The 26,384-nt window shown below is 42.1% G+C and overlaps 1 protein-coding gene across 1 annotated transcript in view; it reads left to right on the forward strand.

Moving 5' to 3' along the window:
* Nucleotides 1-25,890, forward strand: part of timp2a (TIMP metallopeptidase inhibitor 2a) — a 67,070-nt gene extending 41,180 nt beyond the window's left edge. Inside the window, exons 2-5 of the mRNA XM_068058346.1 lie at nucleotides 4,885-4,985; nucleotides 9,951-10,059; nucleotides 16,850-16,974; nucleotides 22,340-25,890. Coding sequence (XP_067914447.1) covers nucleotides 4,885-4,985; nucleotides 9,951-10,059; nucleotides 16,850-16,974; nucleotides 22,340-22,537 — 533 coding nt within the window. The 3' untranslated portion in view covers nucleotides 22,538-25,890. The remainder of the gene's footprint in view (nucleotides 1-4,884; nucleotides 4,986-9,950; nucleotides 10,060-16,849; nucleotides 16,975-22,339) is intronic.
* Nucleotides 25,891-26,384: the final 494 nt, after the last annotated feature.

Raw genomic sequence — 26,384 nt, forward strand, 5'->3', positions numbered from 1 at the left:
TTGAGACCTGGCAGTGATGTGATTTTGTCTTTATTCAAGTTGGTTCCTGTCTGCTTCTGATGCATCATTATCCACATTTATTGCACACAATGTCAATCCAAAGTGAAACCCCAGACCCACTCATAAATCAAATTGAAAATTCTGAGATGTTTGAGAGACTCCATAAGGAGCTAAATAAATGTAGGTCTTTACAATCTACAATCTCACATGTACTGAAAATCGGTAAGCAAATAACATAGGCAATAGTTAAATTACAATCCGGAGAGCATCAAAAAAACATATTCTCAACAAAATAATACATCAGATTCAATTAGAAACTGAAGTTAGCTGCATTCACCTTTTTGAGTGCGGCCAGTCGGGAATGCTTTTGATGCTTTCAGAATTGTGATTATATTAACGTCGGTAATATATGGAGAACTGAAAATGAGCTTTTATCACTGGTAGGAATATTAACAGCCACAAGCAATTGGCCATGTTTCATTGAGACAGCCCTCATTGTCAATCAGTTGAGCATTTTCTAGATTAATTTTGAGGGCTGAATTTTATAATTCGCTGCCAAGAAGGCGCGGTGCACGTGCAATTTGCGTGCCACTGAGCCCCCGTGATATTTCAAGCGGGAGCTCATCTAAATGGAGGGGGCAGAATGGCTGCCCCTGATGACGTGGGGGGGGGGGGGGGCGGGGTCACTCTGTCCCCGGCAGCAGGCGCCAGCGCCATTTTTAAAGAGCTTCAAGCCCTTAGGAAAAAATGTAATTTTTAAAGTTAGATTTCTGTGCATTCTCATCAAAAAAAATTGAAAGCTGGAGGCCCTTTTCCAACCCCTCACTGTTTTTTTTTTATTGGCCTACTACTTTACTATTACTTACCTATTTACTTTCATTCCCAACCCGAACTTTCCCCCCAGCCTCATCACATTTGCCCTTCAACCCCTTCCCACCATCCCCACAGCCAATTCAAAGTGTTTTTCCCGCTCCCCTGCCACCCCGCCCTGATAATTTCACTCCTTCCCCCTTCCCCACCAGTGTCTTGCCTTGAATCCCCAAACGGGGATCAGAAGGCACGGGACTTCCAGCCGCCAGCTGGAATATCGGTGTGGGATGGCCATCCCGTCCAGGTAAGTTAATTAACATTTTTTTGCATAAGTTTTACAAAGTGATTCTTGACAACGCAACTGGCAGGGACGTCATCCGACTGCGCCAACCTGCGCACATGCGCAAATGGGCTCCTGCTCTCTGCGCGTGCACTGCGTTCCACATTGCCAGGACCAGACGGCGCATGCGCGGATGACATCACGTAAATTGCCAGGACTGGTACACGCATGCCCAGAGGACGTCATCACATAACGCTGGAGAGAGCAAGCGGAGAAGTGGGGAGAGAGCGGGGTATGGGGGGAGAGGGTGTGGTGTGTGGGGAGAGCGGGGGAGGGAGCGGCCGAAGACCTTGGTGACGATGGGTGCGCTCTCCTCCTGCACCCCCCCCACCTGCTCTCTCCGGCCATTCCCCCCCCTCCCCTCAATCTCTCCGGCCATTTCCTCCCCCTCCACCCCCGCCCGCTCTCTCCGGCCATTCCCTCCCTCTCCCCCCTGCCCGCTCTCTCCGGCCATTCCCCAGCCAGCCGATCTCTCCGGCCATGTGTTTGCATTGCCTTTGTGTGATTATTTAAGTAGCGCCATCTTTAGTCCTGGCAGCTGCCTGAACATCACTGACTGATGCTTTAGTTGAACAGGCTGCATTTGTGCATGTGGCAGTGCAGCGCCACCTAGTGGCTGTGTTGTCAGCAAACGCAGCCTAAGTTTTAGTAGACAAATGAAGGCCCCGCCGCCAACTCGCCGCCACCAGAAAAGTGCGGCGGGGCCTCCTCGGTGTCTGGGGTCGTGGCGGGCCTCTCCCAGAAGAGTTTTCCAGGACCCCTGCCCTGACCCCCGACGCCGGAGGCCTCATAAAATTCAGCCCGGAGTCTCAATCGGCAATGGATTTTATGGCATTAGAATGTTTTGGTGCATCATCAAAAAGGTGCCCAGTGAAATAAAATAAATTGTGAAAATCATTTTAAGTGAGACAGATAGCAATTCCTGCATTTAGACTACTGTTTTCTTTCAGACTTGGGTGTGTTTCGCTAGGAGAAATATTTTCAATATTGCTGACTGATGCTTTAGTTGAACAGGCTGCATTTGTGCATGTGGCAGTGCAGCGCCACCTAGTGGCTGCGTTGTCAGCAAACGCAGCCTAATTTTCAATATTTCTAAATGCCTGTTTTCTGAAATAACTATTTAAAAAAAGGAGCACAATTCCTGGCACCTTAGATCTCTATCAGACATTGGCTACATAAATAAAACTGAAACTCATTTGAAAATAGGTGGCCGGCAACAAGACATTTGTACTGCCTTGATATTGCATCTTTGCCACTGGCACTATGCTATGTTTATATTGTGTCCATGCTGAAGACATACTGTAAGGGTTGCAGTGCTTCCACCATTTTGAAAGCAACAGTAACAGTGAGAACCTCTAAGCAGTGGTTTCACGTAAGTAGTGCTACGTGCACACGAGTGCCACAACTGTCATCGTAGAATACACAACAGCGTACACATCAATTCATAATGCTGTATGCATGGGTACATCTTACAACTTTGAAGGTCATGGATCAGCAAAATCCTCCACCATGTGGAACAGTGAGATCCTGTACTCTGTCCACGTAACTCTCAAAAACACTATTCGTCTACGCTGATACTGAAGGTATTTTATAAACACTTCCAAGATCGTTCTCCAACAGACAACATAGTGGGAATATGAGATATTTACAAAAGCAGCCCTTGCACAGATATAATTTTTTTGTTTTACTTTTTCTACTCTGAGCCAAAGCATTCGCTGTAATTTGTTCAAGAGGATATTTGCTTGTGGGAGAGAAATCCTGCCTGTTGGTTGGTACTCATGACCAATCCAATTTGTGTATACATTGAAATAGAAAATTTCATTCTCTTTGGGTGGTCTGTCTGGAGTTATGATTTTTTTAAATTAACATAGTCAAAGTAATCAAAGAATTTACAATGATGCAAGGAATTATTCAGCAAACTGCCTGTTCTCAGATCTCGGAGGTGAAAGTGTGTAATTTATAGAATCTTACAGCATAGAAGGACTACATTAGAACTCTTGGGGCTCAATTTTATGAGTGCACCGCCAATCGCAGTGGCGCACTCTGATCTTGGCGGTCTTCCCACGCAGATCTGCCGTAGCAGAGCCCCCACGATATTTCGGCCGCTCCATCCCTGGTGCCACTGCGCAGGCACCGGTGCCATTTTTAAAGGGCTTCAAGTCCTTCAGGAAGATTTAAATTTATAAAGGTGGTGCTGCCGCACAGAAATGAAAAATATAATGCTGCTGAAACTTTCAATCCCCTTTCCCACCACCTCACCGCCCCACTGAGTTATCAATATATGAAGTAACCTATACCCCCTGAAAACCAGTTTTTTAAATGTCGAACTTTCACCCCCCACCCCCAACTTCAGCACCTTTGACCCTCAATCCCCACACCATCCCTACACCCAATCGGAGCACTTTTCCCTGCTCCCCCGCTCCCCTTACCGCCCTGAAATTTTCACTCCTCTCTCTCACCAGCGTCACGCCTCGGAACTCCAAATGGAGTTCCGGCCAGCGGCCGGAATATCAGCATGGGACGGCCATCGCTACCAGGTAGGTAATTATTCTTTAATTTTAATATCATTTGGATATTAAAATGAAGGCCCCACCACCGAGCGGCGGGAGGGCTGCACCGAGGACCTTGCACCGGTAAAATGTGGCGGGGCCTTCCCGGTGTCGGGGGTAATGGCGGGCCTCTCCCGGAAGAATTTTCCAGGCCCGCTGCCACGACCCCCGACATCAGAGGGCTGGTAAAACGCAGCCCTTGGTGTGCTTGTCATCTCTTTGCAAGAGCTTTCCAATAAGTCCTGCTCTTTCCCAATAGCCCATGAATTCGTGTGCCAATATTCTGTTTAGGATTGCTATCTAATGCTACTCTATGTCGTTAGGAAAACTGAGGGATTGAATCCAACATGAAGGGAACAATACAACAAAATGTGTTATCCTCAGAGCCTGGAAGATTTTGCAGGCCCTCAAAAGTTCCCTCTTACTTTGACATAAACCCGTGTGGATTATTCATGAACAAGTACTTTCACATTCAGACACATAAACAAAAGACACAGAAATATAGAAAGTGTTTACAGACATCTATTTATATATTATTTGAGATACTTCTGTCACAAAGGCAACAGAGACATGTCCACCAACAGGAATTCTAATTGACTTCAGAGTCATAATTTAAAAAAATTATATAAGGGAGATTTAAAAATAAAATAAAATTTAAAAAAATAGAGTAACTTCCCTCTATTTCACATGAAAATCTGCTGAGAGAAATCAACCTTTATTTGATTTCATGTAGGCACAGAAATACCTTCTGATCAATTACAGGGGTCACATTTATGTAAAGAGAACATATAAAAATTGAAGCTCGTCTGATCTCTAATTGACATGAGAATCTGCTAAATTTAATTGTCTCTGTTTGACCTGAGGTTGGCACTGCAATTACAACTGTGGTCCTAGAGCAACACACAATTACACACAATTGCTTTTTGTTAACAGAAAAATATCCTTAAAAACAGACCTACTATGAGCACTGCCACAGGAGATCCACTCATATTTTATAAAACTGCTGTTACCTATTTATGCAAATACTCATTCATTGAGTTGGAAGTTTCTTTCCCAAACTCTTCCAAGAATCCTACTTGATCATCTGAAAGAGAAATTGCCCCTTCTGACTCCACAATTGCTTAGACTATATCCTACTTTTGGTTTTAAAGGAAATTAATTCATGTATTTCTTTTTTTTTACCAGTGATAAGGGCGAAAGTGGTTGCAAGTAAAGAAGTGAATTCTGGGAATGACATCTATGGAAATCCCATCCAGAAGATCCAGTATGAGATCAAACAGATAAAGGTACTGACAGCAAAGAATAAAACAAAAACAGGAACTTTGCATGGTAGTTGATGATGCAAATTAGAACTGAAACAATCATTCTCTGAACAGAATTCAGACTAGGATTTGTTCTTTCAAGACTACTCTGTTGGTGAGTGATGCTGTGTAGTGATGTGTATCTGACGACTCAACCCCAATCAATTGAGCTATTCTTGATCCAGATGAGTCTAGTGTTCATGCAGTCAAAATTAATAAACTTTTCCAATGAACAAAATGGGGGGGGATGGGGGGAAAATTCCTCACAGTCTTTGACTAACACTATTTATGCCATTTTAGCTCTTACAATGACAAATGTTATAGTGCTAAACATCAGTTTCCTCTGTCTTTCTGGCAGCACAGCGAATCCACTCTCCTAAACTCTATGGGGTACTTTGCCTTGTGGTGCTGTGAATGTGCATATTACTGCGCTCTGGGTAAATTAGACTTAGCTTTAGAGTTCACAGACTTTCTTCGCTGATTTCTGGCAGCACAAACAGTTTTATTTGCAACACAGTTTCTTCAGTCTCATTGCCAGTACATCCTCATAGTACTACATTCTCACCTGCCCTTACATTTTTCTGGCCTTCAGCCTTCCACATGGGCAACATGACTTTAAAGCAGATATGAGATTTCCCTTGGGCATACTTCTCTATGCTATCATTATGGAGGATCACTAACAACAGCAGGATGTGGCGCTAAGAAGAAATAAGACAATATGGCAGAAGACACCAGATACTATCGTTGATCACGTGTCTAAAAGCAGCAGAGGTCCTTCGAAGACCTCTTGAAGAACTCTGAAGATCCCAAGGCTGCCATTGCACATTTCTGTGACGCTCTCTTTGCGAAGATCCTCAGCCTTACTCCACATGCAGAATGGATCTGTCTGTCCAAATGAAAGCGACCATCACCTGAATCTTTTGGCACTGCATCTTTTCAAGGTCTCACAGCGAACCTGTGCAACATCAGCCAGGGAACAGCCATGAAAGCCATTCAGCAGGTCACGACCAGGCTCTTCAGCAGGCCTACAGAGATTATTCACTTTGCCGTCACAGCAAAGAGAGAGAGCCAGGGAGTTCTACCACATTACTGGATTACCCAGGGTGTCATTGATGGCATCCATATTGCACTGAAGGTGCCTAAAGAAGATCCCCTAACATTCATGAACAGAGAGGGATTCAATTCACTGAATGTTTAGATTGCCTGTCTGCAATGCCAACCAGAAGATCTACCAACAGCAGCCACAATGCTTTAATTCTGAACCGTTCTACACTCACTGGCATCTTTGAGAACAACTATATCTGTGGATGGCTCCTCTGGATGAGGCAAACAGCCATGCTCAAGGCTCGACTGAGGTAACTGAGAGCTCAGGCGGAGGGCACACAACCAGGCACACACAGCAACAAGACTTGATGTGGAGAAGACCATCTGACATTTGGAAAGTATATTTTGGCAACTGGACAGATCCGGTGGAGAGCTGCAGTACCTGCCCCCAAGGGTCGCAAGGATCATCATCACATATTGCACGTGGCACAACTTTGCAATTAAGGCCATCAATTCAGCTTTGATAATGAGAAGCCAGTGATGCCTGAGGAAAGGGATGTACATACCCCAGAAATTAAGAAGGATGAACATTCGGAGGGATCATCCCTGGCCAAGTTCCAATTCAGATTGCACAGGACATGTTTAACCAATGATGTACGTTCCCTTGGTTGAGGTTCCCTGGGCTGGTGCCTGGGAAAAAGGAAGCAACTTCCAAGGGTGATAAACAGGGCAGGTTTGGAAGATGAGGTAGATGGCGTTGAATCAGTCTTCTGGCTCTGTGTCATGGCTTGCCATTTGCTCTCCTCCTCCTACCACTTCCTGCTATATTGTTGAGGGTGGAAAATGGTTCACTTCCTCCAAGTTCTGATCTGCTATTGAAGGCCCCCATGGCTGATGCCAGATGAGAAGGAATGAACATGTTGCCCCATCAGGATAAAGGAAAAGGGGGCAGAAGATTGCATGGTATTGCTATGAGCTAGAAGGGCAAGTTTGTGGGTATTCAGGTACTCATTAGGTACCATCAATCCTCAGCTGGGCTCAGCATCTATAGCAATCAGGCCATGATGTCCAGGATGTCCAAGGCCTTCTGCTTTTGGGATGTCAGGAGTCTCTAGTTGGGGTTGCCCCTACTGGTGCTGAGCTGCTTCTAGGAATTATATGGCAATTTCTACAGCAAAATAAGTAAATAAGGTTGCAGTTAAGGAGTGTCTGGCAAGAGTATTGTAGGAGGTGAGATTAGAGAAGAAGGGTTTGAGTATGAGTGGGAGAAGGTGTTTTGAGATGGTGCAAGTCAATTGTGCTAAGGCATATGTATGGAATAAGGAGTTGCTGATGCCCTTAAGTAGTTTGGGGTGTGAAGAGTTGTTAGTGTGAGTATTGTTTTAAGAGGGTCCAAGAGTGTGCTGATGCTCAGGGTGGATGAGGGAAGAAAGGGACATCATTATTTTGGACCTTCCCTTGCCTGCTGTGGTCAAGCTGTTGAATGTCTTCTGGCTTTGCTGTGTAGTCCTCAGTGTGAGGAGTGTTGCCGATAACTGGCCACTTTAGGGCCTGGGGTGGGTGGGCTATTTTTTGCTGCCATGGCACCACGTAAAATGGCGGCAGGAGCAGGTCGGGAAGGGCCCGCCAAGCCTCCCATTCCATAAACTGCACTGTCCACTATTATTGTACTTTTAAAAACAATATGTGGACACTTCTGAATGCCTTAATGAGAATGGTGACATTTCCCCAGTCTCCATTCTTTCCCAAAGTTAATCACATTTGGGCATGATCAATCTTTTTACCAATGTAAGATACCCAAAGATCAGTTCAGTGGAATGTACTGCTCTTGTTATGTTAACCCGTCTGTTATAATTGAGGTGCACTAAATCATGAGATCTCAGCCACACCAAATACGTTATTTTAGCTGTATACATATTGGCACCCTGCATTCTCTGAAACTTGGAGTACCACTTCACAAACATGGGCACAGTAGTGATTAAGAAAATGCCAGTGTGTCAATGTGTGATGCAATATACTACGGATTCATACAATACACAGGTTTTGCCGACCCCCAGCTGAAACTTCGTCCAGAACCATTATTTCATCAGAGCTCATTGCCAGTCGATGTTGTGGTGTCCTGATATACATTGGATTCCCCAGTTTAAATCATGGTTTCCATTAATGTGAATGACATTGTTTGTGCAATCCATGAGTTTGCGGTTCCCGTATCTCAAGCAATTTTACTTATTTAAGTCTGCACAGAGGAGCCACCCAAGCGTGATTCTAATATCTCTTTATTGGGGTAAAAGAAAGCATGGCTTAGTTTTGGTACATCCACTTTGTACAGGCAAGGAACGTCCATTCACCACTAAACTGTCTCAGTATTAAATGGCCCCCTTAATACATCCATAAAGTGACCCTAACTTGAGAAAAACAAGAATGCTTGTATCACAATTAGGAATCCCTACCATCTTAGGCTCGATGTCTGTGCAGGAGCAATTCCTGTAGTTAAAAAATAAATTGATGAATGAATAAATAAATAAATAATGAAGCTCATTTCACATACCCAGGACAGTGCAAAATGCTTTATGGCGAAAATATTTGTCCTACCAGTGTTGTGGAAAGTGTTTCAAACATTACAAGAAGTATATGCAATTTATTTGACTCATCCTGGATTGTTGTAGAAAAAGCAACAATTGATATAGAACCAGTGCATCTCAAGTCATGAGAAGGCAGGTATAAACCATGTTTAAAATATTTTTGACCTAATGGGGCTGGGATATTCCTGTAGGATATGTGTTGCTTCCCTGGAACTGAATCATTTAAAATACCTGCAATTTTTGTGATCATTTTAACTTGTACAGAGGTTGCAAAAAAGAACAAAACTTGCAGTCGGACACCGTCCAAAGTTAATAAATATTTGACTTGCCACAGTTGCAATTCATTAATAAGGAGGCAAACAGTTTAACAAAAGAATTTGGAGGTCATAACATCGACTAGTAATGGAAGGAGAATACTTGCCCAGCTACAAAATTCAGTTTAAATTCTTCCAATGCAATGTATGGAAAGCATATGGAATATCACTGCATCTGAAAACTTCAATTTCCATTGGAGAATGAGCAAGAGACCTATCATTTACATATGGCATAACTGAGAGTTCGAGTATTCTGGCGCCTATGACATAGAAGCTTCATATATTAGCAGAAACTGCCTTGATAATGCTGGAAATGCAGGGCTGTGACAAAAATATTAAGATGGACAATAGTACTTAAGGTGCTACACAATATTCACTAACATTAGAAAATGGATTTTAAAGAATTACATATTTTGAAGCTCTAATTTTATTCACAGGTGATGGATTATCTGGAAAAATGGATAATTCTCCTATTGTTCTATAACAGTGGGAAAGTTATCCTTGGCAATTGCCTGAATAGTTTTTGGCCATTGTTTAAATTCTGCCGGTCTGCCATATGTGTGTTCGTGCATATAAGCACAGCTGATGGCTCCACAGACGTTTGATATGTCACTGAATTAACTACATTCCATTAGCAATTCATTAACAGTGAAAATCTCCACTGTAGTTCATTTCCCATCAAAATGAATTAACCAAGTAGACTTCTTTTATGATGTCTGTCTGGAATGGATAGCGAATTATAAATTAATCTTCAGTAAACATTTTGAAGTGTGCATATTTAGAAGACTAGAAAAATCATAAGCAAAAACATTTTGTGCTTTATGACCGTAAAAGAAGAAACCATTTAGAAATCATGGTCTGTTGAGTATCAAAATTGGTGACTTTTAAATGGAAATCAGCTGATCATTGGATCTCACTACTTACAAGCTATTGCCTACATTCTAACAAATTTTACCCTCCTAATTTCTCGAGTTGTACTGATTTTAACAGGCAAATTTCATTGTTCGCAGATGTTCAAAGGACCAGAGCACAATATTGAATATATTTTTACTGCCACTTCATCAGCAGTGTGTGGAGTCATGCTTGAAACAAGTGGGAAAAAAGAATACCTAATTACAGGTAATATGCATGCCTCCTAATCTTGAAAATTCTGTAAAGATGTGTCAAATAAATGACCCGCTCTTATCAGAGATTTATAGAACGACTCCATGCAAGTAGGATGTGAGTTCAAGTTCGCAGTTTTCCCAATGGCAATTTTCTGGTCTTGATGATGGTGCAAGGAAGGGGGTGTGGATGCAAACACCAAGTAGTCACCCATTGGGAGGGAGGGAAAACAAATTAGCAAATTGCCATACTCCACCCTGCTCTCCCTAATCAGCATTTTTAGAAATGCATTAACAGAAGCCTGGGGGAGATCTTGCCTTCTCAGACTCTTAGCTGAGCAATGGTGGTTGAGGAGCCAATTGAAAATGTAAAAGTAATAGTAGGGCATCAAAAAGACGGCATGAGAGCATCTTATATTATAATATTTCAGGACAGCAGAACTATTTGGAATGAAATATTGATTACATTTGTTCCCATTACAAGTTAGCTGATTATATATATTTCATAAATCACTGTAATCTACAACTTTCATATCAAACAACGATATAGAGAATTAAAATTTTCTGGAGAATGACATTTTTATACCATTAGCATTTCATACATGGTAGTGAAAGGAACTAATTGTGTATGTAATCTTTTCAAAAGTGTGGGATGTAGAGAAAGCGAAAGAGGCACAACAATTATAGAGTAGTTAATTTGTGCTAGGAAATTGATTCTACCATATTTAGCAGAAACAGTAATGAATGCAATTTTTCCTAATTCAAATTAAAGCAATGTAAAACACTGCATTTTTTTTAAATTATAGAGTTGTTGGCCTGGAGGCAAGTTCTGTACAGGGTGGGGGCATGGAGAGTTGCTGTGAGGTCAGGAAACCTAGAAGAAAGGGTTTCCTAAATGTCCTGCAGAATTTAACTGCAGCACTCCTGTAAGGGGTTGGGAGGGTGGGGGGTGAAATTCCTGCTCACAGGCAGCTTGATTGACAAGCTGGAGGCTTTTTGGGCAGGATGCCTGCTTCAGAGGGCTAAAAGCCTACATGAGCAGGTAGATGTATTGGGGGCGTGAGAGATCGTGGGGGCATCCAGATCACTTGGGGATGTCCGATGGTGGTTCAATGGGAGCAAACAGATCACCAAGGGGTTACTGGGTAATGTTGGGCCTAGTGGAAGCACTCCTGCTACTCCCGGCCCACAAGCAGTACTGTAAAGGCACTTACCTCATGGACTCTGCCTTTCTTGCCTTCTTTAAACTGAGTTTCTCAAGGTCTGGGAAACGTGGCTGCTTGTGGTTTAAAAAAGAACAACTTTTAAAATGAAGGCACACATCCTCGTTATAACATTTAAATGACTAACCCACTTCCCGCAAATGGGTTGGTTGCCTGCCTCTCGTCCCATCTCCAAGAAAACTGGAAGTAAGTGGATTTGTTTCCCGTTCTAGATTTTTTATTTTTGCATTTTAACCTCTGACACGAACCCACTCACCCGTTTTTGGGAATTAAGATTCAGCTTCAACTCCAAGACACAAATTACTACACTTATTTGATCCACCATTCTATGCACCCCTAGTTCTGCATTTCATTGAAGGTATTTATTTATAGATTAGTCTAAGTTTCCCAGCATCAATCTAGAAGCAAAGGAAACTGACTTTTCCAAGAGAATCGTCAGCATTTTGAAGAGAGTTCAACCTAGTCTGTTTTCTTTTATTCTTTCATGGGATGTGGGTGTCACTGGTTAGGCCAGCATTTGTAGCCCATCCCTAATTGCCCTTGAGAAGGTGGTGGTGAGCTGCCTTCTTGAACTGCTGCAACCCATCTGGTATGGGTACACCCACAGTGCTGTTGGGGAGGAAGTTCCAGGACTTTGATCCAGCGACAGCAATGTATTTCCAAGTCAGGATGGCGTGCGATTTGGAGAAGAACTTGCAGATGATGTCTGCTGCCCTTGCCCTTCTAGGTGGAAGAGGTTGTGAGTTTGGAAGGTGCTGTCAAAAGATATGTGGTGAGTTGCTGCAGTGCATGTTGTGGATGTGTCGTTGGTGGAGGGAGTGAATGTTTAAGATCGTGGATGGGGTGCTGATCAAGGGGGCCGCTTTGTCCTGGATGGCGTCGAGCTACCTGAGTGTTGTCGGAGCCACACTCATCCAGTCAAGTGGAGAGTATTCCATCACACTCCTGACTTGTGCCTTGTAGATGGTGGACAGGCATTGGTGAGTCGGGAGGTGAGTTACTCACCACAGAATTCCTAGCCTCTGACCTGCTCTTGTAGCTACAGTATTTATGTGGCTGCTCCAGTTCAGTTTCTGGTCAATGGTAATCCTCAGGATGTTGATAGTGGGGGATTCAGCAATGGTAATGACGTTGAATGTCAAGGGGAGATGGTTAGATTCTCTCTTGTTGGAGATGGTCATTGCCTGGCACTTCTCTGGAATGAATGTAACTTGCCACTTCTCAGCCCAAGCTTGAATATTGTCCAGCTGTTGTTGCTTATGGACGTGGACTGCTTCAGTATTTGAGGACTTGCGAATTGGACTGAACATCATACAACCATCAGCGAACATCCCTACTTCTGACCTTATGATGGAGGAAAGGTTATTGATGACGCAGCTGAAGATAGTTGGGCCTCGGACACTACCCTGAGGAAGTCCTGCAACAATGTCCTGGGACTGAGATGATTGACCTCCAACAACCATCTTCCTTTGTGCTAGGTATGACTCCAAATAGCAGAGAGTTTCCCCCCGATTCCCATTGACTTCAATTTGGCTAGGGCTCCTTGATGCCACACTCTGTCAAATGCTGCCTTGATATAAAAGGCAATTATTCTCACCTCCCCTCTTGAGTTCAGCTCTTTTTGGAAGAGTGTGTATTTCTTGAAGACAATAAATCCAAATGATTTGGTTACTTTTTCATTCAATGTATGACATTTTTGCACCACAAATTATGCCACCAAATTAAATGCTCACAAATATTTTTGTCTCTTTATTGCCCCTATTGTGCTCAAAAATAAGGCAGTGGCAGGTGGAAATGAAATGTTTTTTCCTCCTGCCCACTTACTGTTGCTTTTTACAATGTGTCTGATTTTCCTACGGTCATAATGCCTGGTAACCAGAGCTACTGTCTAAAACAGGCAAGAACCTCATGAATATATTCACATGATGGGCAGAATTTTATGAGTGCGATCTAGTTCACGGCGATGGACTCTAAGAACGGTGTGCATCCCGTGCGGATGCGCCATCCCTGAGCCCCTACAATATTACTTGCGGCGGCTAATTTAAATAGAGGGGGCGGAGCGGCTGCCCCGATGACATAGAGGCGTCCCCGGCAACAGCGTCCGGCGCCACTGCGCAAGCTCCAACGCCATTTTTAAAGACCTTTTAAGCCCACACAAATAAGTTACATTTTTAAAGGGTAGAAAGATACATTGAAAGATAAGTGATGGAGGCCCTTCCCCAACCCCCCCCCCCCCCCCCCCCCCATGGTCATTTCAAGCAATGAAATGACCATCAGTTGTTTGTTCCAATCTTTTGCCCTTCAACCCCTTCCCACCATCCCCACATCCAATAAAAGTTGATTTCCCTGCTCCATACGGAGTTCCGAAGGCACGCTGAGTAGAGGCCTGCTACCCGATCCGAACCCGACGGGAGTCAACAACATGTGTCGGGTTCGGGTTGGGTCAGACCCATCTTCAGGCTACGGCGTTCGGGCTCGGGTCGGGTCAGGTCGGACCGGACACACACGGTAAGTGCTCTGCTGGTAAGTGTTGAAATTTTAAAAAACTTACCTGAGCTAGGAGTCTGGGATGAAACGGAATCTGTGCAGTGGGCGAGTAACGTCACTATGACATCATCACGTATGCACTGCAGCTTCGTGGAGATTCCAAGTCTGAAGGTAAGTAAAAGGATGGTTGGGTCGGGCTCGGGTCAGATCGAGTCAGGGCGGGTTCGGGTCGGGTCGGGCTCGGGGCAAAATCGGAGGGACTCAGGCCGGGTCAGGCTCGGGTCTGCGGTGGTTCGGTCGGGTCTGGGTCGGTTCTTTTTACCCAACCTAAGCAGGCCTCTAGCGCGGAGCACCAACGGCAGCCATAATATCGGAGTGGGACAGCCACCGCCTGCAGGTAAGTTTATTCAAATATTTTACATCGTCATTTACATATGCTGATGAAGGACCCGCCGCCAGGGGGCGGGGGTGTGCACAGAGGTCCCGCTGCCGCCGGTAATATGCGGTGGGCCCTTCTCGACGTAGGAGGCCCTCTCCCCGTAGCATTTTACTGGCCCCCGCGCCGCGACCTGCGGTGTCGAGGGACCGGTAAAATTCAGCCTGATGTCATTATAATGCCAATACCATTTTCCGAAAATACCATCCAACATCCCTTCCTGTTCCCACCCACCACCAGAACAAGTCCCGAGTTTGCCATTTAAACACTTAACTAAAGCTGTAAAGCTTTAGGAGACATTTCTCTTGCAGAGCTTCATTTTATTTGTAGGTATTTGAAAGTGCTTGTATTTGCTATTGTAGGCTTTTAGTTATTGGGATCTGAGCATTGCTGGAAAGGTCAACATTTTCTTCACATCCCTAATTGCCCTTTAGAAGATGGTGGTGGGCCACCTTCTTGAACCATTGCAGTACATTTGGTAAAGCTGTTCCCACAATGCTGTTAGATAGGTAGTTCCAGGATTGGGACCCAGTGACCATGACACAATGGTGATATATGACCAAGTCAGGATGGTGTATCACTTGGAGGTGGTGATGTTCCCATGCACCTGCTGCCCTTGTCCTCCTTGATGGTAGAGATTGTGGGTTTGGGAGATGCTGCCAAGGAAGCCTTGGTGAATTGCTGCAGTGCATCCTGTAGATAAGTACATACTGCAGCCACATTATGTCAGTGGGGAAGGGAGTGAATGTTTAAGCCAATGAATGGGCTGTCGATCAAGTGGACTGCTTTGTCCTGGATGGTGTTTGCAGTTATGACAGCACTTAAGAAGCTCATATATCCAGGCAAGTAGAGAATCATGCTTCTGACTTGTGCCTTGTAGGTAGTGAAGTGACTTTAAGGAGTCAAAACATGAACCACTTGCCACAGAATACCCAGCCTCTGACTTCTAGTAGCATTTAGGTAGCTGGTCCTGTTCAGTTTCTGCTCAATGGTGCCCCCCAGGATGTTAATGGTGGAGGATTCAGCAGTGGTAATGCCATTGAATGTCATGGGTAGGTGTTTATGCACTCTTACTGGAGATGGTATTTTATTGATACTTTTTGGCGCAAATGTTACCTTTCACTTATCAGCCCAAGTCTGGATGTTGTCCAGGTATTGATGCATGTGGGCATGGACTGCTTCATTATCTAAGGAGTTGTGAATGAAGTTTAATATTGTGCAATCATCAGCAGAAAGCTCCACTTTTGTCCTTATGATGGAAGGAAGGTCATTGAAACAGTTGAATATAGTTGGACCTCGGACATTGCCCTTTGGAACTCCTCCAGCGATGTCCTGGGGCTGAGATGATCGACCTCCAACAACCATCTTCCTCTGTGCCATGTATATCTTCACCCATTGGAGTGTTTTCCCCCAGATCTCCATTGACTTCAGTTTTATTAGGGTTTCTTGGTGCCACACAGTCGAATTCTTGGTCAAGAGCAGTCACTCTCTCCTCACCTGAAATACAATTCTTGTGTCTATATTTGCACCAAGGCTATAAATGAGGTTCTGAAGTGTCAGAGTGCTTCTGGCATTACAACTGTTTCTTAAAGGGAACCCTTGTAGGAGTACAAAAAAGAGTAAACAGCTGCAGCTGGAGAGAAAACAAATGGATAGAAACTTGCACAGAAGAATCATTACCCTACCGACAGAGTTTATAGGCCCAGAACAATGTACTTGAGGCTCCCAAAAGAACATTGCTGACGGAGGCTTCAGTTCTCCGAGGAGGTAAGAGTTGTGTTACATAGTTCAAGGAGATGAACAACCAATTGCAATAGCTTTGCATATAATTGCCTGTTACAGGCTAGGTCACTGCAGCCCTGAATTTATTTCCTTCTGGCTCCTTCAACAAGGGGTATCTTCAACATCAGTTATTCTGCCGTCCATATTTGATGCCAACATTCATCAGTTTCCCATGGACATCTGGAAGCAGCAGGATAGGGCCCACTGGGCGATGAAGATTGACTCCATAGTTCCAAATCTCTGCCTAATTATGCAGGGTGATTTTTGTTTTTAACTTTTTGCTAGGTGGACTGCCCAGTGGATTCTTTCGCCTCTCAAACTCTAACTTGAATCCATCCTGGACTAACAAGAAGAAAGCGTCCCATTTCTTGCAGAAGGAATAAAATGAAATGATTTAGCCCAGTCTCAGTTCAGTTACAGTTCCGTGCTGGTCTATAAATTACCATTTTAGCATTTACATCCAGAGTAGCTGTAAGTATACAGTGGGGGTGTGGGTTACAGTTCTGAGGTTGGGTTTGAGACAGATTGGTGGAGCAGAGTAGAGAGACGTTAAATCTAGAATTGATCATTGTGGTACCTGTGAAAGCTTGATGTTGACATCGGATACAAAAAGTGTTTCATCTCCAGCGTTGAGACCCTGACCTTGTTGAGCAAAAAAAAAATCTAATGAAGGAAATCACAGCCTCCAATATTTAAAACAGATCAACAATCAAGGCCTCAAATGAATAAATGTGCACAAAACAAGATGTTTTTGTCAATTTGGCACATTGAACTCCCTTGATCTTTTCTTGATTATGATTTGTACAAATTGTAAACAATGAAGAAACGATAGACAAAATCTTTGACAATAATTTGAGTTAATTTTTATATATCCACAGGCAAACTGGGCAAAGATCGAAAGATGTTAATCACACTTTGTGATTTTATTGTGCAATGGGACATGCTAACTCCCACACAGAAAAAAAGCTTGAACCAGAGATACCAAATGGGGTGTGATTGTAAGGTAAGAGAAAAGAAATGATAGAATAACCAAGAAAATGGTCTGTGATGAGAATATTATTTGGGTTGCAATTGAATCATGAATGCACAAGCTGAAAAAAATTGGTGCATCTGCAGTTAGATTGGTGCCTCATTGCCTTCAGTTGCCCTGCTATAAAGTGGAAAATACGTAAGTGGCCGGAATGGTTCGCTGGGGCAGTGAGTCCTCCCGGTACAATTTTTATTAAAAATTTAAAATCTAAAGATAATTATATACCATGTTCACAACTTAAGACTACTTAATAAAATGAAAACAGCGTTCTGTAGATGCCTGGTTACTTCATGGATAAACAGAACAATGCGGTGTGGATTATAGTACTGCTATTAGTTCCAATACTGAGATCAACTAATTGAACACAGACCATGGATCAAAGCTAAGATCTTCCTGATCTATATGCTTTTATTGAAACAAAAACTTTGGCAACCACAAACATTTTCTTCACAACAGTTTTTTTTTTAAGTGAAATATTTTTGTTCCAAAAATAGCAAATAGATCTGGTGGCTTTTAACTTTGACCCATGGCCGCATTGAATTAATTGACCTCAGCACTGGGACAAGTGGCAATGCTACAATTGGTCTTGGTGTCCCTCGTTTAGGGAAGGTAAAATATGGAGGGCTACCACTGATGATTATTTTTCAGTAACCCCTGAGGAAATTTCCTGTGTGGAGGCCATTTAGAATGGCCAGTCAGATGAGGTGTCCCGAGTGCTGCCACCAGCATATCCCAGAAGGGGTTGCCACCTTCAGAAGTGTAGGACAAAGAAGAGAAATTTTTCAGGAAAATCATATGTACTCAGTGTAAATGCCAACTGCTGTCCAAACAATCCTCGGTTTAGGTCTTTTATATTTAGTACATTTATGGTAAGTATAGAATATCAAAAACAGCAGAAATGGTTGTTTCATGCTAACACTGACCCTTGAAACCCGGTTGGTTGTGTTTTATGTATTATTCACTACTACGGGGAACTTTATCTGCCATATCATAGTTGGTTTTGGAATAAGTGCTGACTTTGTGAAGAGCAGGTATAACTCCAAATTCTGAAATAAAAACAGAAAATGCTGGAAATACGCAACCAGTTTTGCAGCATCTGTGGAAAGAGAAACAGAGTTAATGTTTCTGTTCTGAAAGATCATCAACCTGAAATGTTAACTCCGTTTCTCTCCCAGCAGATGAGACCTGCTGAGTATTTCCATCATTTTCTATTTTTATTTCAGATTTCCAGCATCTGCAGTATTTTGCTTTTGTAACTCCAAACTCTCTTTTGAAATGATCCTGGAACAAGCAGAATTGGGCGGCACAGTGGCGCAGTGGTTAGCACCGCAGCCTCACAGCTCCAGGGACCCGGGTTCAATTCTGGGTTCTGTCTGTGTGGAGTTTGCAAGTTCTCCCTGTGTCTGCGTGGGTTTCCTCTGGGTGCTCCGGTTTCCTCCCACCGCCAAAAGACTTGCAGGTGATAGGTAAATTGGCTGTTACAAAATTGCCCCTAGTGTAGGTAGGTGGTAGGGCATATGGGATTACTGTAGGGTTAGTATAAATGGGTGGCTGTTGGTCGGCACAGACTCGGTGGGCTGAAGGGCCTGTTTCAGTGCTGTATCTCTAAATAAAATAAATAATTAATGCAAGTAATAAAAACATAAAATGCTGCAAAAACATTCAGCAGGTCAGGTAGCATCTGTGGAGTGAGAAACAGTAAATGTTTCAGATTGATCTTTTATCAGAACTGCAAAATGTTGGTGATTAATTTATAAGCAAGTACAGTGGCAGAGAAAAGGCAGGTGGGAGGGAAAAACAAAGAGAAAGGTTTGTGATCAGGTGAAGGGCAGGAGTGATTAAATGTCAAAGAGGATAATGGTGCAAGGCAAAAGAAGATGGTAATGAGAAAAGTAAAGAAACAAAAGATGGGTCCAGAGTATGTGTAAATGACAGGTGGAGGGACACATGGAATAGTTGGCAAAGTGAAGGCTTCCATGGCCAGGGAATGAGGCAAAAGAAGGCGGATAGACCTCAGAGGTACAGGCCACACGACTGGCTGTGTATCAATAGGGGATACTCCCAATGGCTTTACTACAGCCATCCTCCATTACCACCACCTGCTGTCCAAGGAAATGGTAGTGGTGGTTTAGAACTAAAATTATTAAACTCTATGTTAACGCTAGAAATGCCTAATAGAAAGATGCGGCGCTGTTCCTCGAGCTTTGAGGTGACAGTCATTAGAATAGTGGAGGAGACTGAGGACAGAGGTGGGAAAGGGCAGTCTGTATTTGCTTAAAAATTGTCAATCTCCAACATCTTCCAGTCCTGATAAAAGGACGTAGAGTCCATCATGGCATAGAAAGAGGCCATTCGGCCCATCGAGTCCATATCTTCTCTCTAGAGCAGTCCAATCAGTCCCATTCCCCGGCTCTATCCCTGTAGCCCGACACCCCCCCTCCCCACACCCCGTAAGTTTATTTCCCTCAAGTGCCCCTCCAATTTCTTTTGAAATCATTCATCGTCTCCTCTTCCACCACCCTCGTAGACAGCAAGTTCCAGGTGATTACCACTCACTGCGTAAAAACATTCTTCTTCACACATTCCCCCTGCATCTCTTGCCCAAAGTCTTCAATCTGTGTCTCCTAGTCCTTGTTCCATCAGTTAATGTGAACAGTTTTTCCTTGTCTAACTTAGCTCGGCTTGTCATAATCTTGTACACCTCTATCAGATCTCTCCTCAATCTTCTTTGCCAAGGAGAACAACCCCAGCTTCTCCAACATAACCTTGTAGCTAAAATTCCTCATCCCTGGAACCATTCTGGTAAATCTCCTCTGCACCCTCTCAAGGACCCTCACATCCTAAAATGTAGTGACCAGAACTGAACGTAATACTCTAGTTGGGGCCTAATCAGAGCTTCTTAAAGGTTCAGCTGTCACTGTACTGAAATGTTAATTTTGGTTTCTCTCTCCACAGATGCTGCCTACCCTGCTGAGTATTTCCAGGATTTTCTATTACATTAAATATATGGGATCTTTGCAAGAAAATCTCTAGCACCATTTAAAACCTAAGAGTTGTAATTGCAGGACATTCTCACTATCCAGCCTGCTATTAGAGGTGTCACTGGACACAATAACACTAATGACTCTACACTTAACAGCCACTAATATATGAAACTATCATTTTAACTATGGAAGCAATTTTGAAATGTTTCTAACGCAATGGACACAGCAAGCGAGCAAACATCCACATCGCAGTGCTTCTGAAATGGCCCAGGGTATAGCATATAGCAGACTCCAATGTATGTGATACATATGTTGATGAGCAATTAGCAGTACCTAACTTTCATAATTGCCAGACTGTAATGATACTAAAATACACAGACTTACTTAAAAAAAAGACTGAAACTCCATTTCTGTCACACCTTGTATTATGTGCCATCTTGCCATGTAATTTGGAGCAAATGCAGAGACAGACATATGCTCAACTTGCAGTTCGTGCTCCCATCCAGTGTGTTAGGAATGGACGATGCGCTCTGCAGCTAAGCTGTGATAGAATGAATTATTGTGTGGATCCCAGTTAGACATGGCTTGCCCTCCAACGTCACCTCCCCCATACTAGCAGGGGGCCTATATTTGGCCGGTTCCCTGAGGCACAAGCTCCGTAGACCCGTGCATTAATGAGCCCTGTTGTTGAATTTATGGCTGTGTTATTGTGTATGGTCCTGGTTAAGATGTCAAGTGTGCCAAGGGTTTCAATTGTAAGCTTGCCCAAATATTTCATTTCCCCCTCACTTATTTTGTTATTTACTGTTGTTTTTTTTTGTTGCCAACTGCTTTTTATTTGTCCTGTATAATCTTTGGGAAGGCTGACTAAACATTTTCCGTGCCCATTAGTCCCCATTCTAATCTTTGGAAAGGCTCTTAACACTTTTATTCACCATCTGCAGTTAAAATGCCCACATCTCTTTAAATGTCAGTTATAGCCTTTTAGGACTGCTAACATTCTAAGTGGCACAGTGGTATCACACTTTTCAGAGTCAGAAGGTTGTGGGTTCAAACCCCATGCCAAATAGTATGTACCTATTCTAGGCTGACAGTTGGGTTCAGTACTTAGAGCAGTGTTGTACTGTCAAAGGTCCTGATGAGATATTAAACTGAGGCCCTATCTATTCAAAGAGCAGGGGTGTTTTCCTAGTCTCCAAGCCACCATTTAACACCAACACCATCAGAAAGGGATCATGTGGCCATTTATCCCCTTACTATGCTGTGTTTGTCTAGATAATAAGTTACTAAGTTCAGAAGTATTTCATTGACTATGAAGTACTTTTGGATATCCTGAGGACATGAAAGATGATATATAAATGTAAGTTATTAATATTTATCCCTGAAGATCCTGTGGGGTTGGCTACTTCTAACTTGTGCAAATCTTAAGAGCTTGAAAATTAGCAATCCTGCAGCCTCAGCACCAGCACCAAAAAGTTATCTATGAAGGACCACACACAGTAATGTGGCCATAAATTCAACACGGGGCATTAATGCATGGGTCTATGGGGCCTGTGCATAGGGGCCTCAGCTGAATATGAGACCCTTACCAGGAAGGTGGTGTTTGGGAAAGGGGAGGCCAAGCATGTCCAATAGGCAACCTATTATAACCCAAGGAGCTCAGCCTTCTCACCACCGACACCCCCCCCCTCCCCCCCACTCCCCACCCCCTGCAATCCAATTAGAACAAGAAGCTGCCTGTCAACACTGGAGTCTCCGCACTGGAGAGTAGCAGCTCAGCCTTTTCCATTGGAATGGGTTTTAACTAATTGGGGGGAGGGTTGTGCGGAGGATCCAACATATTCTTGGTGGCCAAAATATTCTTGATTTAGCTGTACACGTGAGATTCCCAACAGGTCAAGGTGTGGAATAATTGACCATGCCAAGGTAACAGAGAAAAGAAAACATAAAAACAGAAAATGCTGGAAATACTCCCGCAAGTCAGGCTGCATCTGTGGAGAGAGAAATAGAATTAACATTTCGGGTTGATGATCTTTCATCAGGAGGGACAAGAAGAAAGTGGGTGAACAGTGCAGGAGAAGTTTAAGGGCTATGGGGATGGCGGGAGGAGGGGAAAGTGGAGTTGAAGTAGAAGATTAGCCACGATCTTATTGAATGGCAGAACTGACTCAACGGGCCAAATGTTCTGCTCCAATTTCTTAAATTTAATATTGCCATTGGCTAACAATATAACACATCTATAGATGCATCAATAAAAGAAATAGGTGAATGGGTTATTGTTGGCAACTTTCCAATCTTTTACCAAGGTAATTGTTTAATTTCGACACTGATCTGTTTGCTCTTTTCCTCAATAGATTGTCAGATGTCCATCCATTCCTTGCTACATTACCTCTCGAAGTGAGTGCCTGTGGACAGACTGGGTGACCGAGAAAAGCATTTACGGACGACAGGCCAAGCACTATGCTTGTGTTAAGAGGAGCGATGACTCCTGTGCATGGTACCGTGGTGTAACTCAACCCAAGAAAGAGTTTCTGGATGTAGAGGATCCATAACTTTATTACATCAAACTCACCATTCAACAGAAAATTCACGCAAAACCGTGTTGTCTATAATCTGAAAAATGTAACCCAAATTTCTTCTGTCCAATATAGCAGGTCTGTTTGCTTACTGTCTGGTGATAACTGTATGTAACATGCATATACTTATATTTTGCATTTTGGCATCAGCTGTACAGTGACTGTGCATTTCTCTGGCTAGAAATTGGAAATGCACTTTTGTTTGTTTTAGAAAGCTGCAGCATTGAAAGTATTTGGTATAGTCTGTGTTAAAAGTGAGGATTGACTCCTCGATTTATTTGTAAGTATTTTTAACCCTTGAAGGCCTAGAGTAGTGCATTTGCATTTACGTCCAAAAATGACACTTTTCCCCCATTTTCTTTAGGAAGTGCTATTGTTTTTGTGGATTTTGGACTCTGTTCTTGATCTAATTTAATAAGTCTGCCATGAACACTTACCATAATATTGCAGTTTTAGACTTTGCATGATAGAAATATATGTTGCAAGCTGAAAGATTTTGAATATTTATTCCTTTTGCAATGTAATAACTCTTCTTTCTTCAATTATGGTTGTCACAATAATATACAATAGTAAGATATTAGCCTGCTATGAGCCATGATATTGATTATCATTGAGGCCATATTTGTAATATGTATTGTGATAACCTTTAGCTTTTTATCTGTTCTTAAATTTTTGTGTTCTCATCAAGAGATGTTAGTACTGGGAATGGAGCTCTTATCATTTCTAGGCCCCTAGCATTTGTTTCCAGCATTTTCAGTGCAGGTATAATGCTGCCAGATGCAGAGTAAAGCTTTCTCTAATTTGTCTCAGCGCCATTCCCCAGCCCATAACAAAAACAATTTGCATTTATATAGCACATTTAACACAGTAAAATGTCACAAGGGGCTTCACAGGAGTGTTATCAGACAAAATTTGACACAGCCCCACAGGAGATATTAGGACAGGTGACCAAAAACGAGGTTTTAAGGAGCATCTTAAAGAAAGGAGAGAGAGGCAGAGATGTTTAGGGAGGGAATTCCAGAGCAGTGCTGGCTGCACCAGTGTGACATTTTTGTTTTATTTCCCTCTTCAAGCATGATTTCCAATTTGCACTCTATTAAAACAGTTTTGTTCCATAGGCCTATGACTGCTAAGAACAGCATTCGCAGACAGCTGGCACAGACATGACAGGCCAGTTGGCCTGTAACCATGCTGTGATTCTAGGAACTGGAAAAACTAGGTTCCTGATGGTGAATAGAGAAGGAAGATATTCATCCCATCAATCCAGGTTAGCCTTGACCTCAGGTCCCAGAGGCAAAAAGCCAGTGTCTAATCCACGACATTGGCCACTTGCCCTCTTCTTTCTAATTATTACATAATTTGTTTCCCACAAGACTGAGTTGTCAAAAATTATCATTCTGCAAATTTGCTTTGTCTGGTGTATCATTGATTAATAGTGACTGCAAAGAAATTCTGCGCTTGGAATTGTTAACTGACAGACAAATTATAATTTAATATTTTACTCTTTGAATGTTGTAATTCAGTTAAAATCAAATATGTAATCTGCAAAGAAAGAATGCATATTCATCAAAGTTCAGAAATTACTCAACGAGTCATTTAAAATGATAAAAGGATCCAATAGGTTAAACAAAGAGAAACAATTTCTTCTGGTGAGGTGATCCAGAAGAATAAGGCATAATCTTAAAGTTATTATTCAGCTATTCAGGATTAAAATCGGAAAGCATTTCTTCAGAGAAGGTGGTAGAAAACTGGAACTCTCTCCCAACAGGCTGTAGATGCTGGGTCAATTGAAGCTTTGAAGACAGAGATTGATTATTTTTTGTTAGGCAGGGAATAACAGTGGATTAGTGGGGTTGTGGAGATGCACAGTTCAGCCAAGGTATTGAATGCCAGAATAGGCTCAAGGGGCTGAATTACCTACCACTCTTCCTAATCCTTTAACTTCCTCTCCTTCTAAATGATCCATCATAATGCAATGAATTGCTTGGTGCAGTAGGTTAATTTTTGAGTGATAATCATGGTTTATAATAGTTCTCTAAATATATACTTTGACTTTATAAAATCCAAGTTTATTTTATGCATAGCCCAGTGCTTTACACAAAATGATTACAGTGTTAATGGCATTACAGCAAATGTTAGAAATAGACCATTAATGTATTTGGTGGAATTACCAATAATCAAAAGTAAATAGATTTTTATTGGTGTGAATTTTTGACCATCATAATAAAAATTTGAAGTTACTTGTCGAATTTCCTCTATATATAATTTTTAAATGTCAGAGGCAAGGTAACATCAACATTATGGAGTGTTGTTAGGCCTTCACAGTATAATTTTTTTTTTAAAGTTAGATAGCAAATAGCAAAATATTGCAGATGCTGGAAATCTGAAATAAAAATAGAAAATGTTAGAAATGCTCAACAGGCAGGCCAGGCAGTGGCATCTGTGAGTAGAGGAAGGTAGGCTTCTTGTTTCAGTTCGATGACCTTTCATCACATCCCCTGACCTAAAACGTGGAATCTGTTCCACAGATGCTGCCTGGCCTCCTGAGTGTTTCCAGCATTTTCTGTTTCTATAAAAAGTGAGATAGCATTATTTAAAAGATTGGAAATTGAAAGAATGCATTTTGTTTTGCAAGTTAACTATTTCCTTTTTAACCATAGAATTTAGTCAGTCCACAGCATTATTTGGTTATCTCACTCTATGTGTTGGAAATAAGATGGTGAAAGTTCAATACAGAGGGGTAATGAATCACAAATTTGATGTATTACAGTTTTCAGATAGTTCTGAGTTTAAAAAAAATCCAATTTAAAAACATTGAAATATTCATAGTTCACTGCTAGTACAGCTGCCTTGTAAATACCTCGTGAATATTTCTTTCATAATTAACATTCTTTTAGGATTACCAGTATAAAAAAGTGAGCTTTATTAACACTATGGATAGAATGTCACATACCAAAAGTTATTTTTCTACATTCTTGAAGTATCTTTGTACTTAATGCCCAGACGCTAGGATTTGATCTATTTCTTCTGTAATTCTTTTTTAAAAGGTTTATTAATAGAATGTTTAACTTATAATTCTTTTAAAGCTATGCTTTTTAAGGAATAAGTGTTCAGAAAATGCTTCCATAATTTAAGGCTTTGATGTTTTGCAATGGTTGTTAGAAAAAAAGTCGGAGACTTGCAATTTGTTTGATCTGTACGCATATAAAAGGATGATGAGAAACATTTGGCGCATGTGTTTGTTACTCTGTATAATTCATGTAGTAAATTCCATGTGCACTGAATTCATGGAAAAATACAGTATTATCAAATAAAAATTTATTCCTATATGTTAGTGAAATGCTTTCCTCTTTATAAATACAGGTTTTCTTTCCTACCAAATATCAGTCAAATCTTAAAGGATTCCTAGAATATACATGTGTACAAGAATTGTAATTGCTGTTGCGAATCTCATGATGAAAATAAATGTTAGTTAAACAGGATATAAAATAAGTTAGAATTCCTAGTAAAATTCTCACAGCACATTCCACTATGATTCTTTGTTTACATTCTGTAAAGTGTCCTTGACAAGAAAGGATTAAAGTGAACATTTTAGCTTGATGATCTTCAAATGGGGAGTTTAGTGTTCCTGCAGCAGGTTATGGTGCCTTTGCTGTTTAAGATAAAGAGCAGAATTAATTGAATAATGTGGACATCTGGCCTCTAAACTGTTCTAACGAGAAGAATTGGCAGTCTGGGCTTCAGAGCGCTCCATGGATATCAAAATTGCCCAAATGGTGCCAAACAGGAGAGGTCTCCCTGCAGTTACCATTTTCTAACATCA

This window comes from Heterodontus francisci, chromosome 26, assembly GCF_036365525.1.
Source record: "Heterodontus francisci isolate sHetFra1 chromosome 26, sHetFra1.hap1, whole genome shotgun sequence".
Lineage (NCBI taxonomy): Eukaryota > Metazoa > Chordata > Chondrichthyes > Heterodontiformes > Heterodontidae > Heterodontus > Heterodontus francisci.